This window comes from Aethalodelphis obliquidens, unplaced genomic scaffold, assembly GCF_003676395.1.
Source record: "Aethalodelphis obliquidens isolate GAN/ISIS:26980383/991018 unplaced genomic scaffold, ASM367639v1 scaffold43, whole genome shotgun sequence".
NCBI lineage: Eukaryota > Metazoa > Chordata > Mammalia > Artiodactyla > Delphinidae > Aethalodelphis > Aethalodelphis obliquidens.
Window position 1 is genome coordinate 810,121 of NW_020837987.1, and position 15,077 is coordinate 825,197.

Below are 15,077 nucleotides of genomic sequence, written 5' to 3' on the forward strand. Positions count from 1 at the left end.
TTGTTAACAGTGGCTTTCTAGGTGGTGACACTTTTTTTTTTTTTTGGCTGTGCTAGGTCTTAGTTGTGCCACGCGGGATCTTTCGTTGCAGTGCATGGGCTCTTCGTTGTGGCAGGCAGGCTTCTCTCTAGTTGTGGCGTGTGGGTTTTCTCTCTTTCTAGTTGTGGCGTGCAGACTCCAGGGCACGTGGGCTCTCTAGTTGAGATGCGCGGGCTCAGTAGTTGTGGCACACGGGTTTAGTTGCCTGGAGGCATGTGGAATCTTAGTTCCCCGACCAGGGATCAAACCCTCATCTCCTGCATTGGAAGGTGGACCACCAGGGAAGTCCCATGGGTGGTGATACTTTTAATGGTTCTTATTTCATTATACTTTTCTGGATTTTTCTGTTTTCAGCAATGAACACTGACAAATAAAAGAAAAGAATACTATTCATTCAATGACTATCTAAAAACAGAGTTAAAGGAATATACAAGAAATTGGTATAGTGGCTGTATCTGGAAAGGGGGCTGGAGCAGGGGTCAGTATAGGAGGACGCCTTCCTTTTCCATTTGTATCTTCTGATGTCTTCTAAGTTTTGTACCAGGCTTGTATTACCTATTCAAAAATAAATAAATGAAAAAATTTCAAAGAAGATGCAGAAATACTAAAGCCACAGTTGCTGGGAGTAGAGTGTGAGGGGAAAGCAAGGAAAGTGATTTCAGCTCCTGAGGGAGATGACACTCAAGGCCTGGACTCCTCTTGGGCCCAAAGTCTACCGCAAGTCACCCAGGACCTGGCTAGGCCAGTGACTTTATTCTGTAAGGCCTGCTTCATCTGACCCCAAATTGGTCAGGAGTCAGGCCATCTCCTCCCGAGAGTGGTTTTCCCAAGGGTAAAGGTAGGCAGGCCAGGGAAGGGACTCCAGGGGACACTGGTGCAGGAGCTCCGAGCTGGGACCACCTGTGTCCCCTGGGCCTGGCAGAGTAGGACCCAACACACAAGTTGAATTGGTGGGGCCCCCCATAACTACCCAGTCACCTTCTATGAGTCAGGATAATCATCTAAAAGGACCCCACCCTGCCCCCCATCAACCCAAACAGTGCAAATGTCCAAAGTGGCTTCATCAACCCCAGGAGTGTGGCCTGTAAAGGGCACCTGATGTGTGCTAGATAAGGCCAGATAAAGAGCAGCTTTTCTGGGCTTCCCTGGTGGCCCAGTGGTTAAGAACCCGCCTGCCAGTGCAGAGGACATGGGTTTGATCCCTGGTCCGGGAAGATCCCACATGCCGTGCAGCAACTAAGCCCATGCACCACAGCTACCGAGCCTGCGCTCTAGAGCCCGCGAGCCACAACTACTGAAGCCAGTGAGCCACAACTACTGAAGCCCGCGTGCTTAGAGCCTGTGCTCCGCAATAAGAGAAGCCACCGCAGTGAGAAGCCCGCGCGCAGCAACGAAGACCCAACACAGCCAAAAATAAATAAATAAATTTATTTTTAAAAAAAGAGCAACTTTTCTGAGATAAAAGCTTGATCCTTCCTTAATCACCCTGGGTTCTAATTTGCCCTGAAGTTTTCTTTACACACACAGAGGTGCGGGATACTGACTCTGCTCAGCAGGGAGGACAGTGCAGCTTCCTTCCAGGCCCCTGGGACCCAAGGGACATCCTGTGGCTGCCAGGGAGGCTCGGGGCAGTGTGTGCTCACAGGCAGCACAGGGCACCACAGCAGCCTGGAAAGTCAGGTCGCAGGCCCTGGAATCCGGGGCTTTCATTCCTTCTTTAAAGTCACAAATCTGACACCTTCCCTTCCCTTGTGCTCCATGTGTACAACTTCAAATGTCAGAGATACTTTACACAAATGGGTGGAGAAAAGGACTGTTCAGAAAACATTTATTGTAGTTTGATGACACTTGTCAAACTGTGGTTCTGAAAGCAAAGCAAAAACAATATTAGGGGAAACCTAGGGTGGACTCATTTCTTAGAGAAAGTTTATGATTCTACCACTTCAGAAAGAGCAATAATTTACTGAAAATATTTAATTTAAAAAACAGAACTCAGGAATTACTATGACTTTTCAGATGGGGAAAGCAAGCCCCTGGGAGGGTGAGAGCCCAGTCGGGCAGCTACTGGGGGAGGGGCTGGGTGCCACTGACGTTTGTGGCTTCACTCAGCAGGCCGACTGCCCCCTCCCTGAGACCACTCACAAGTCATTGGGTGGGGAAGGGGCATTCAAGAGGTAAACATGATTCCAGCAGGGGACAGCCCCAAGGTCCCAAGGGAGGGCTGGTCCTGCAACGGCTGCCTGGACAGGCGTCATCTTCACATGATAAGATGAGAAGGCTGAACGTGAAGACCTTCTTCTAGCTCCTGTGTGAGTGAGAGTAGATTCAGAAAACTGCCACTACGTGGCAGCAGTCACGGCTTTACTGTTCACCAGCTTCCCAGCTGAAGGGTTGTCAGGGCACACAGGTGCACACAGCCACAAAACACGGCATCTTCTCAAATAATTCCAGAACGGCAGAGCCCCAGCCTCTCCAGCAGGAGATTTCGCTACAGTTTAGGGTAATATTCTGATGATGTGGGGCTTCCTGCAGCTCCCCAGTCACCTTCCATGAGTCGGGGGGAATCATCTAAATGGACCCCGCTTCCTGGAGTAGAGGCCTAGTCGTCGTACTGCACTTCCGCCCGGAGCTCCTTGGTGACGTAGTTGGCCAGCATCGCCAGCAGCTGCTGCTGCAGGGCCTCACTGCCCATGACCAGCATGGTCAGCTGCACGGCGTCCGTCCATTGCAGGTGCCTGACGATGGCAGTGGCTTCGTTAAAGAGCTTCTGCTGCTCGGCAGGTGGCAGCTCCATTATGATCTGAGGAACTGGCTTAAACTGTCCACTTGTCATCCACGCGCCTAACAAACCCCCGACGGCCCCCCCTAGAAAACAGGAAGGACTCAATTAGTCGGTCATTTATATTCATAAACGATAGTCACAGGTTCTCGCTGAGTTCACATCTACCGTTGTGACGAGTGGGCACATTCATGAGCAGGTCAGAATGGGCTTGGCTTCACGCCTGCTCCGCCAGGAGCGCAGAGGGCAAAGGTTGACGTGGCCTTTGGTCGATTTGGCTCAGATAATTGACACCCAAACATGCCCTCCCCTAAGCTCTGCGCTCACAGTGCAACACAAAGCATCTCCCCTCCTGAGAGCTGTGCTAACTAAAATCCTCTTCGTGGGCGGAAGGTTTCCATGCTTCTCATAAAAATCTCTCTCATCTCAAAGAACAGGGCTGAGAAGCAAATGCATTTTCAGGGAGAACCATCTCAGTGGTGAGGCTGGATGGCTAATGTGAGTCTTAGCTCTGAACTTTGAAATTTCCAGTGGAACCACGTGGTTATAAAGGACCCTGCAGACAGATGAGGAGGTATTTTCTCTTGAAACAATGTTTTTCATACAACCCCTCCAAAGTTGTATGATGATAAATAAAAATTTAATGTATTCAACTACTTCTCTTTCTGCTACCCCAAAAGGGCACAAACATTATTTTTAAATGTCAATTTATTATTATCAAAGTTAAAGCACACTATTTTGGAATTTGAAGACCTTGTATCAATGGAAAGTTCTATTTAACCAGGTCAGGTGCAGTCTGCTACAGGAAGATGTCCTAGAGCAGGGGTCTCAAACTCAAGTGCCTACAGGGGTCAGGCAGGTAGCTGAAAGGAGTGAAGCGAGCTGAGTGGGACTGTGGTGACCTGGAGAGACAGGTCGCTGTCTAAAGGAGACATGGCTACCCTACGCCAGCCAATTGCTGCCACATGGAATACCAAGTATGTATCTTTTAAAAATCTTATGATTTTTATTTATTTATTTATTGTGGTACGCGGGCCTCTCACTGTTGTGGCCTCTCCCGTTGCAGAGCACAGGCTCCGGATGCACAGGCTCAGCGGCCATGGCTCACGGGCCCAGCCGCTCTGCGGCATGTGGGGTCGGCACGAACCTGTGTCCCCTGCATTGGCAGGCGGACTCTCAACCACTGCGCCACCATGGAAGCCCTGATTTTTAAATATCGGCAATCAGATATTGAAAAGACGCAGCCCAGCTGGACTTGGTGACTTTCTTTAAAAGAGTAGAGTATGGAAAGGGGAAACAGTAACTTTGCAGTGGAGAAACCTGGCGGACATGACCTTAGCCAGGTGATCAAGGTGAGCATCACAAGGGAGGTCCTGTGGGTGTCATATGTCCCTGAAATGTGTGACAATACTGCACCTCCATGGTATTCTTTCCAAAGATCCATAACCACAGTCTACTCGTGAGAAAGACATCAGGCAAACCCAAACTGAGAGGAGCTCTCCAAAATACCTGACCAGTACTCCTCAAAAGTATCAAAGTGGTAAAAAACAAGACCAGAGAAACCCTCAGAATGGGAGAAAATATTTGCAAATGAAGCAACCGACACGGGATTAATCTCCAAAATATACAAACCGCTCATGCAGCTGAACAACAACCCAATTCAAAAATGGGTGGAAGATCTAAAGAGACATTTCTCCAAAGAAGATATACAGATGGCTAAAAAGCACATTAAAAGATGCTCAACATCACTAATCATTAGAGAAATGCAAATCAAAACTACAGTGAGGTACCACCTCATACCAGTCAGAATGGCCATCATCAAGAAATCTACAAACAATAATAGCTGGACAGGGTGTAGAGAAAAGGGAACCCTCATGCACTGTTGGTGGGAACGTAAACTGGTACAGCCACTATGGAGAAGAGTATGGAGGTTCCTTAAAAAACTAAAAATAGAGCTACCATATGATCCAGCAATCCCACTCCTGGGCATATATCCGGAGAAAACCATAATTCAAAAAGATACATGCACCCCAATGTTCATTGCAGTACTATTTACAATAGCCAGGACATGGAAACAACCTAAATGTCCATCGACGGAGGAATGGATAAAGAAGATGTGGTACATATATACAATGGAATATTACTCAGCCATAAAAAAGAATGAAATAATGCCATTTGCAGCAACATGGATGGACCTAGAGATTGTCATACTGAGTAAAGTAAGTCAAACAAAGACAAATATCATATGATATCACTTATATGTGGAATCTAAAAAAAGGTACAAATGAACTTATCTACGAAACAGAAAGAGTTACAGATGTAGAAAACAAACTTATGGTTACCAGGGGGTAAGGGGGAGGGATAAACTGGGAGACTGGGATTGACATATACACACTAGTATATATAAAACAGAAAACTAATAAGGACCTAATGTATAGCACAGGGAACTCTACTCAATACTCTGTAATGGACTATATGGGAAACGAATCAAAAAAAGTGGGGTAAAAAAAACAAGACTGGGGAGACTGAAGAGACATGACAATTAAGTGCAATGTGCTGTCTTGTGCTGGGTCTGGGACAGAAAAAGATCATGGATGCAGAAACTGATAAAATCCAAATATAGTCTGAAGAATAGTTAATAGTAATGTTAGTGTTGGTTTCTTAGTTTTGACAAGTGTGCCTTGGTAATATAGGAACTGAAACTGGGTGAGAGATATATGGGAATTCTCGGCATTATCTTTGCGACTTCTCTGTAAATCTAATATTATTCCAAAATAAAAAGTTTTTCTAAAAGAATGCAGCCCAGGCCACAGAGAACCCATTTGCAAGCTGGACTCAGCCAACAGTAAGTAAATCTTGCACCGTCTCAGGAAACCAAGTATGGAGGCACCTGGTAGCACACACCTTCTCTGGGGACCAGCCAGCCTCATGTCCTAGAGGCTGAACACTGCCCTTAGACAGCTTCCCCCCAGTCTGAAAATAAGGAGCATTCTAGGGAGGGAGGGCCAGTCATTTACAAGTTTTACTGAACTTTTCCCCATGACACCAGTGAAACACTTAAGAGCTGATAAGAGTTGCACTCATCTGCACTAAACCTTTGTGAGAACATCAATATTTGATTTAGACCAGCACTTAATGCAAAAAGTCGCCAGGAAATATCGACCAGAAAATTACCAAGTCTTTGGAGAAGAAAAAATTCCTTTGTTTTCTGGGTAAAATGATGCTCCTGCCCATGACCAGGGGCTGCAAGTAGCGAATCCCTGGGGTTCTCTTTGCAGACATCCTGTTCTCTACCAGCTTTTACTCAATCTGAATAAAATATGTCCTCCCAAAATGGCATTTGGGCACAGCTATATGATAAATGATCCCAGCTAGCCTTCCCTGAGCACATTAGATGGGGTGGGACAAAGATATAGGATGTCACTGAGGAAGAAGGAAATGGCCTTGTCTCCTCCCTCACGGGCTACTTCCTGGATGGCAAGAAGCTGAAGTCAAGACTCACTAATTCACAGAGTCTGGAAATGGAAATGCATAGATGGAAGGTCTGGGGCCACCCACAGGCTGATTTTTCTCCCCGGTGTGGGCTCAGCTTAATACAGTGTCCTTGAATGTCAATCCTGCTACCAGAGGGAAGAACAGAGCAGGAAGCCTTACTGGTGAGCTGGGACACAGATACCAACCTCAGCAGAAAAGCAGTCACCTCTCCAGCCTGTATTCATGTGAAGACTGCAAGCCATACAGAAAGGACTTCCACCAGACTGTGAGCTTTCCCAGGCCCTGTATCCCACCACAGGCTGCCTGGCACAGAGGAGGCATTCAGTAAATATTTACTGAGCCCAATGCAGCAGACCATGCCTTGAGCCGATGCCCCTGTGTTGCAGGGTCCATCTGAGGCACCTCGAAGGAGGCCTTATCTGGCCCCTCCTCAAGTCAGACCTGGACAGCAGCCAGCTCTCTGACACCACCCCTAGCCCATGGTTTGGGCCACAGAGGAATTCTTCCGGTTCACAATCCAAAGGAAGCAACTTCATTCTAGCAACAATGAATGATGGGAAAATCAGCCAAAGTTTCATTTATTGCCAGAAACGGGTTCCCAAACAGAAGCAGGTGGTAAAAGAAGGGGACAGGGGTGATCACTCCACAAGTTAGCTTATTGCTTTTCCTGCGTTGGACTGCTTGCTTTCAGAATGGGGAAGCGCTCTGGGAACGAGCTTATGTAAAGTGGCTCTACAGCATCGGCCCCCAGTAGGTGCCTGGCAAATCTCAGCTTCCTCTCTGGATGTGTAATGGTGATAGGGGGAGGGAGACTGTCCAAGGGACCCAGGACACCCTGAAATCTTCAGACTCTAGGACACATCCCTGGGGGGAAAGGTGTCCTCCAGGTCTGCATGACAGATGCCATCTGAGAGAGCCCTGCACTTCTGAGACATTCACACAGAAGCTTGTGTTTTTAACAGGACGACTTATGTACCCAAAGATCATTTCACAGAAGCAACCTCAACTCAACAAACTTCTCACACAGGACAGAGGCTTTTATGAGGTCTCTGAGGTTTCAAAGGTCTTTTTTTCCCAACAACTGCACTGTCCCTGTGAGGCACTTGCACTTACCAACAGCTAGTCCTGGTGGGCCGCCCACCAAACCACCAACGAAGGCCACGGCCCCTGTGACCAGGGCGCCCCTCCCGGAGTGCCTGACGGCCGCCCTCATTTTCCTCTCCTCAGAGACGGAGCACAGCAGCCTCATGATGTCCTCCACCGCGACGGGCATCGCAGCAGACCTTGAAGGAAGCATTCCAAAGGAGAGTTTTAATGAGTGAAGCACATTTCTACCCAAATGTTGCTCTTCCTAAAGTTTTAAGGAAGGTTCCCCATTTTTGGTACAGAACAGTACCTCTGCTGTATGCACGATGACAGCACTCCCCAGTCATGTGCCAAGTCCTTTGCCAAAGAGAAAGCAGGGCAGCTTTCAGTTAATAAGCAGACTGAATCAGCAGGGTGGGTGAAAGGTCTTCTCTGCCCTCTGATTAACTTCTGATTTACAACAGGTTAAGGAGCAACGCTGGCCACGTGTTCCACCAGTTCATCACGAGTGAGGCAAGTCTGAGCTCTCTTGCATCAGGGCCTTTCAGCTGGCTCAGGCAATCCCCGAGCACAAACCTTGGCCGAGTGCACGAAGTCCCAGCCCCTGGTCGTCTCCTGTGTGACAGGGCATCTCTGCCCACGCCAAGCCAGAGAAGGGGAAAGCACAGGACTCTGCAACCACACAGCCTTCACCCACTGGATGACCCTGAGCAGAATGGCAGATTCTTCACCTGTAAGATGGAGATGAACCACCTATAGGCTGGATTCTTGCAAAGTGTAAGTAGAATGGAAGCAAAGTGCCTGGAGCGAGTCTGGAACACTGCAGACTCTCAGACATGATGGCTCTAAATGAACGTCTGGTTCCTAACATACACCACTGGCTTCTATAAGCAACCACTCATAGAGTCAATCCAGTTCTACTCATGAGACATCAAAGGCAAGGACAAGATGATGTAGTAAGATGAAACAACCAGAGAATAAAAGAAATCAAAGAATTCCAGGGGTTTGCATATGGATGGACAGATGACAGATGGATGGGTGTACTTTGGAACAATGACCTTTAGAACAATTCTCTGGGGTCAGGAAACTGTTTGCCACACTAGCAGGAAAAGGACAGGCAGGGGCCAGGGTGAGGGCAGGTCAGGCTCCGCCCCAAGGTTGGTGGGAATGGAGAGCTTTGGCACTGATGGGCCACCTGGCAGGATAGGAAGTAAAATCAAAGCAGCAATGAGCAGGTGATTCTCCTTCCAGCTTCGGCTAGACCCAAGGCTCGGTGGGCACTTTCCTTTCTCACCAACACTCCCCTTTTCATTTAAGGCTGAGACATGCAAACGTTCACTAAAGGAACTCGACTGTGGAAGTTTGGAGCAGACTCTATTACTCAATATCCTTTGGATAGATGAGGTTTTTTTTTAAACCCAAGGATAATCCAGAATTAGTCTCTAATGTAAAATTACCCTCCCAATCCCGAGAGAGAATTCTCAGCCCTTAGAACAAATCTGTGGATCTCCTGTATCACCAGTCAGAACGTCTTTGTAGTCCCAGGAGAGGTAAGAGGGATCCTGTGCTCCAGCCCCTGTAAATTTCCCCTCTTTTCCTTTTATATTCTTGACATCAGTGATTCTCCACCAGTGCATAGGAGTCACTGAAGATCTTGTTAAACACAGCCCCTATGGGCAGGGTGAGATTCTGTATTAACAAGCACCCTCAGGTGATCTTCTGCCCTCACTTTGGACAGCAAGAGTCTATGAGAGTATGACTCAAGATGTCTGACGTCTGTTACTCAGTCCTTGAGTTCAGAAATGCAAAGAGGCATCCGCCAGATGTGTCTGTTCACCAGGGGTGTGAGAGGCAGTGGAGGGGCAGTCCTGCAGGGTTGCCCAAGGGACTAGAGGAGAATTCAAGTGTGTTTGTCCTTGCTCTGGCTCCCAGGTGTCCTGGATCTGCTAAAATGCCTGCTAGCTTCCAGGTCCCTCTGCTCACCAGTGGTGACCACGTGTAGACAGAGCACATGCCCCCTCCTCCTCCCTGCAAGAGAGCCCCCTTCCACCCTTCCAGAGGTCAAGAATTTTCCAGGCACAACTGTCAAGATAACATTATAGCATTAATAACAGCGAAGGAACTGCACTCAGAAATGGGGGGAGAGAGAGTAACCTGATTTACCCAAAAGCCATGGTCCTGTAAAGCTATGCAAACAAAATGTTTAATTTCAAGTACATATTAAGATAACCAAAGGAATTAATTTCATGGTAAAACCTTTCAAAAAGCTAAAAATCCTCCTGTAAAATATCTAGTCACCTTCTAGCTTAGCTCTGGTTTATATCCCGCTTTTTATCTGTCACTTATGCTGAAAAAAGGGAGATGAAGCACCCTCTGGAGGCTGCAATGAGCCTCCCATTCCCAGAGGCATGAAGACCTTAAGCCTTGCCATGCTTGATCTGCAAGTCTGGCTTCTAGGCCAGTGTACTCTGCCCAGATGCCACTCCTAAAACAGGTTTTCTGCAGAATTATGGATCTGTATTCTTGAAACAGTTTCTGCACAGCAAGAAAAGGTATGTAAAAGAGGAAGGAAATAGATATATACCCATTTCACCCTCTACTGTCTATTAAAAAAGCCCACAAAACAAAAACCAAAAAAACAGTTTCCAACCTGCTCTGAATGACTTTAGGTCGAAACCCACAGGGGCTAATGAGACATCACTGTGCAAACGCCACTTCCAACCTCCACTTAGCCCAGTTGGGCCAGCACAAGGCACAAGCCCAGAGCTCTGTAAAACTGGAGAGCCAGCAGGTGTCATGATGTGTGGGAGGGGAGGCAAGGAAGTGGCCTGATTCCAGCTGGGTTCAATGGTTCCACACCATGGGTAAAGAGGTGGCATTGTGGCTGCCTCCATCCAAGGGAATGCTGGTTTAATTTCCTTGTAAGAATCATTTTAGAAGTTAGAGCATCAATAGACTCTTGTTGTGGAAGAAAGGTTTGCAGCCCCATCTCCTGAGCCCTCGCTAAAAAGCTCAGCCTCCCAACTTCTCCAGGGCTGCCAGATTGAGGAAGGAAGCCGGTCCTGCTTCTCCTTCTCCCACTCCAGCTGCCTTTGTCTGTAAGCAGTAGAGAAGTGGGTGAGGAGGGAGGAGACAGGAGCACTCTGATGGGGACAGACCTCAATGGGGCGGGAGTGTGCCTCCCCCCATATCACACCTATTTCAGAATCAGATTTGTCCACGAAACAGGCTCCGGTCACAGGAAGCCCATCTGCCAGCCACAGGGAAGGCAAATGCCAACGTGAAGCCCTGGTTTCGTGTAAGCACCCAGGCTGGTCTGCCGATTACAGCAGGGATCTGGGGGAGAGGGAGATGAGCCTGTCCCTGAGACTATAGCCTGGCTTTCTGAGGTGGACCAGATTGTGAGAGATGAGGAGAGGAAGGCTGCAGAGCTAACACAGACCTCCATGCACACAGCTCTTTTTAAAAATTAGGAAAGCAGGGCCACTTAAGAATCAGAGTGATGTTGCCCACCTGCAATCCTCAGTACTTTCTACTTTGCTGGTGAAATTTACAAAGCTCCAGTGTGCCCACTGGCTCCTATAAACCGTGTCTTTCCACCTCTCTATGCCCCAGGGCAAAGACTGGATCCCATCAGCAAACATTGTCAGATTAGCCCACAGACTTTTTAAAAACGAATTAGTTGCCAGAATTTTAAAATCAAGAGATTTCACATACACCTCAGACTTGTGATTTCTCCTGAAAAATCAAAAGCACAAGCCACACTGGGGCCGCCACCTGCAGCAACGCAGGCCAGAGCCGAGCAGGACCCTAGCAGAGCACACGTTACCTACCTACCTGGCCCATGAGCAAGTCGCTTCACACCCTCTCAAAATATTCCTATTTCTTTTGTTTGTTTGTTTTAAAGGCTAAAGAAGCTACCAGTCCCCACAAAGTTAATCTCCCCCAGCCCCTAAATCAGTAACATCCCTTCCTGATCACCTCTAAGCTAGCGTCCAGATTCTCTTCCCAGAGGGCAAGGCCAAGGGTGCTCCGCCCTGCGGATATAACACCAGCCACACGCACCGCGGTTCCTGCGGGAAGTCACACGCGCGGGCACACGCACACACAGGAGTTCCTGCAGGAGGTGACACGCACACACAGCCCTCCGTGTACCCGGATTCTCCATATGGAAAATGAATGCACGAAGAGCGTGCGCCCAGCACGGGAGAGCCAGGCCCGCGACCAGCTGGCATGCCAGCCGCTCCGGGCGCCCCTCCCCCTCCCGGCTCCAGCAGCTCGGAGCCCTTTACCTGCGGAGGCGGCGCCGCGAGGTCACAGGCCGGCAGGCGCAGGGACACCAGGCCGCCCCTCCCGGCGCGCAGGCCCCACCCTCCCGCCTTCCGGCTCTTCAGCGCTGGGCCTTCCGGGGCGTCACCCACCTGGTAGCGCAGCAGCAGCAGCCGCCGCCGCAGCCGCAGCCGCCGCCGCCGCCGCCGCTGCCGCCGCCGCGCTCTCGGCCCAGGCCCGGCTCCGGAAGCGGCCCTGCCGGATGCGGCACCTGGAGTGGAGTCGCTGGGGCCCCGAGGCCGCGCGCACCCCTGCCTTCCACCCCGCCCACATCCGTTTTAGGTCCAGGTTCCCTTGGACCTTGCTCAAGCCCGGGGCCCTCCTGGGAGACTCTTTGGCCCTTCGCTCAGGACCTAAGGACCCCTCCCTTCCCCCCATTTCCGGCGCGGGAGAGAGCACGGCAGCCTTGACAAGTAAAGGCGCTGAATTAATATTCGGTGGATATTCGGGGCAGAGTCAAACACCAGCTGGCCGCAGTGCGGGTACCGGCGGCATCTGGGTCTGGGGCTTTGCAAAGGCCTAGCGCCACCTTTGCTCCTGGGGTTCCAAGGGAAGAGGAAGTGCAGTTTCGGGGCAAAGCTGAGGTTGGGGAGGCTCTTGGGAGGGTGCAAAGGCTGAGGGTGGTGGGTAACAGAAGGGCCAGGGGCTACTTTAGGGGGCATATGGAGAAGGCTTCCCCCCATCTCCTCCGAGCCCCCCAGACAAGATCTGGCCTGGAACCATCTCAAATCTGAAAAAGACTTCTGGGGGCTTACCTTGCACTGTCTCACTCAATCCTGACAGCAATCCTGCAACATAGGCATGGTTGCCACTGCCATATTACAGACAGGAGAAGGGAGGCAGCAAGGCGCAGAGAGATTGATCTACCCAAGGCCACCAAGATAGTGAGTGTCAAGGTCCAGACTCCATCTTGGCTCCACCTGCCTCAAAGCCCCTGCTTGTAACCAGCACTCTGCCTTGCTTTCCCGGGTGCTGTGGGCATCCAGAGGGTGAGCCTCTTTCACACTACCAGAACAATTTTGTTACTTTTTTTTTTAATGGATAAGTACTTTGGGTATGTTTGTTTGTGAACTATAGATATATAGATACATATCTCACTTTACTGAGGTATGACTGACATACAAAAAGCTATACGTATTCAATGTATACAAAACCTGATGAGTTTAGGGATGAGTTTATACCCGTGAAACCATCACCACCATCAAGGCCATAAATACAGACATCGCCTCTGGACCTTTCGTCCAGCCCCCTTTATTATTATTATGATTTGTGTTTGGGGATGTGGTAAGAATACTTAACATGAGATCTACCCTCTTAGCAAACTTTAGTGTACAGTATGGTATTGTTAGCTATAAATACTATTCTGTATGGTACATCTCTAGAACTTATTTATCTTAGTTAACTGAAACTTTGTATTCTTTATCATCATTTTGTCACTTCTGTTTCCCCTCTGACCCCATTGTGAGAAAGGGCCTAAAGCATTAACCAGAGTTCCCCTGGCCACAGTGAAATAACCCCATCCGTTCCTGAATAGGAGCTTTTGTATGAGTTTGGGTAACTTTCAAGAGTGAAAATTAACCAAAGTTAAGAATAGCCCAACTCCCTGGGGTGTCTCCAGGCATGGGCCTGGGTGAGATTCTCCTGTTCCTCTGCAGGCAGCTCGCTCTGGTGGCACATTAAGGAACTGGGCCTGCTCACTTCCCCAGAGATGGGGAGGAGAGGATAGTGGGGAAGGAAAGATGCTGGAAGGGAAAGAAACTTCAAGGTGGGGACCCTCTAGAGAAGGTTAACTATAAGAAGTCATGCAAACATACAACCCATCAGCAACTTGGGAACTTCATTCTGATATGAATAAAGTCATAAAATGCACACACCAAAGCCCGTAAATATAACACGTGGAACCACATTCTCATAATGGCAGCTGGACCTCCTGCAAAGTGGAGGAGGTCCCATGAATGAGGTGCACAGTGGGGTCTCCATCCTGGTGTGGTGACTGTGTACTGACCCAGCATCCAGCTAGTGCCTTCATAATGCTTATAGTCTTAAGGTCTGGCTGGATGACCTTGGGAAACTTCTCTGTGCCTCAGTTTCCTCATTTGGGAAATGACAGTAATAATAGTACCTGTCTCAGGATTGTTCTGAAGATTAAAGGAGGTAATGTGTAGGAATCTAGATCATTCTTGTTTACATCATAGGTTATGAAAATGAACCTCCAAATTCCCAAATGTGAGCCTCATATGCCCAGAGTGGCAGGAAATTCAATTCCACCCCAGTCTTCATAATGCACCCTCTTCCTGATAGGCCCAACAATCTCCCAGGGTGCTAGGTTTTGTTCAAAGAGCCAGATGGAGCCAGAACTCAGGTGGGATCCCCTGAGGCCAGCACCCTCATCCTCCCCTTTTCCAGAGGATGAGTGAGGCAGCTCCCCACTTTCACAGCTCTTTCAGGATAACCCTGCCCAGACCCAGGGCTGGATGATCCAAGCACAGGACACACACACAAACCCCTGCAATCTCTTAATAAGAGCATACGAGTAAACCAGATGTCATTTTCAAAACTAAAACGTGTTCTTTTTATTTGAAATGACCTCTAAGGAAGCACCATAGTCTGTCTGGTGCTTAAGGATTCCTGGGGATCTTGATCTAGCCTCGCAGACAGTCATTTGTCCCAAGGCACTCACAGAGCCAAGGTTTTGGGTCAGGAGAGGTTTCAGCCCCACATGCTGGGTCCAGGACATGTGGGGCTGAAAGGACTTCTGAGTCCTTAGCCCTGGAGGCAAAGGAGGTCTCCTCACCTCCCAGTCCTTCCCCCAGGATGCATTCCATTCCTTTCACCTGTGAAGTGTTCAGCACACTTTTTGGCACATACAAGGTGTATTAGTTTGCTGGGGCCCCATAACAAAGTACCACAAACTGGGTGGCTCAAAAGGGAAATTTATTGTCTAACAATAATATACATCTTTGTTTACTAAATAATTAGCTCTGTTACGTAAACCATAAAAATCACGATTCTCAGATCATTATATCAGAGGAACAGGAATGTTTCTGAATTCTTATAATCTGAATTTTGATTGAGGATCATTGAAGATCCACAATTAATCCATTGTTAATTAATAAAAGTGAATGGTTTTTAATGTGTTAAAAAAATAAAAAAGAAGTCCAAGGAGTTGGCAGGGCATGCTCCCTCCGAAACCTGTAGGGGAGGATCCTTCCTTGACTGTTCTAGCCTCTGGTTGTGGCCACCAGTCCTTGGTGTTCCATGGCTTGCAGCTGCATCTCTGCGTTTTCTGTCACATGATGTTCTCCCTGTGTGTCTGTGTGAGTGTCCAAATTTCCCTCTTATTATAGGA

The 15,077-nt window shown here is 48.7% G+C and overlaps 1 protein-coding gene across 5 annotated transcripts; it reads right to left on the reverse strand.

Annotated features, from left to right (window-relative positions):
• Window positions 1-247: 247 nt before the first annotated feature.
• Window positions 248-11,784, reverse strand: CUNH19orf12 (chromosome unknown C19orf12 homolog). 5 transcript variants are annotated; one of them, XR_003427323.1, is made up of 3 exons: window positions 11,465-11,661; window positions 7,427-7,596; window positions 248-594 (listed from the first exon to the last, which is right to left on the reverse strand). XR_003427323.1 is itself a non-coding variant. In XM_027079282.1 (3 exons), the coding sequence occupies exons 2-3, from the start codon at window positions 7,584-7,586 to the stop codon at window positions 2,639-2,641; spliced, it is 426 nt and encodes a 141-aa protein (XP_026935083.1). In that variant the 5' UTR covers window positions 7,587-7,596; window positions 11,692-11,784; the 3' UTR covers window positions 1,841-2,638. The 5 variants fall into 5 exon arrangements, 4 of the variants coding, with proteins under 4 accessions (XP_026935083.1, XP_026935081.1, XP_026935082.1 ...); XM_027079282.1 differs by lacking the exons at window positions 248-594; window positions 11,465-11,661 and adding exons at window positions 1,841-2,904; window positions 11,692-11,784; XM_027079280.1 differs by lacking the exon at window positions 248-594 and adding an exon at window positions 1,841-2,904 and having other exon boundaries at window positions 11,465-11,633.
• Window positions 11,785-15,077: the final 3,293 nt, after the last annotated feature.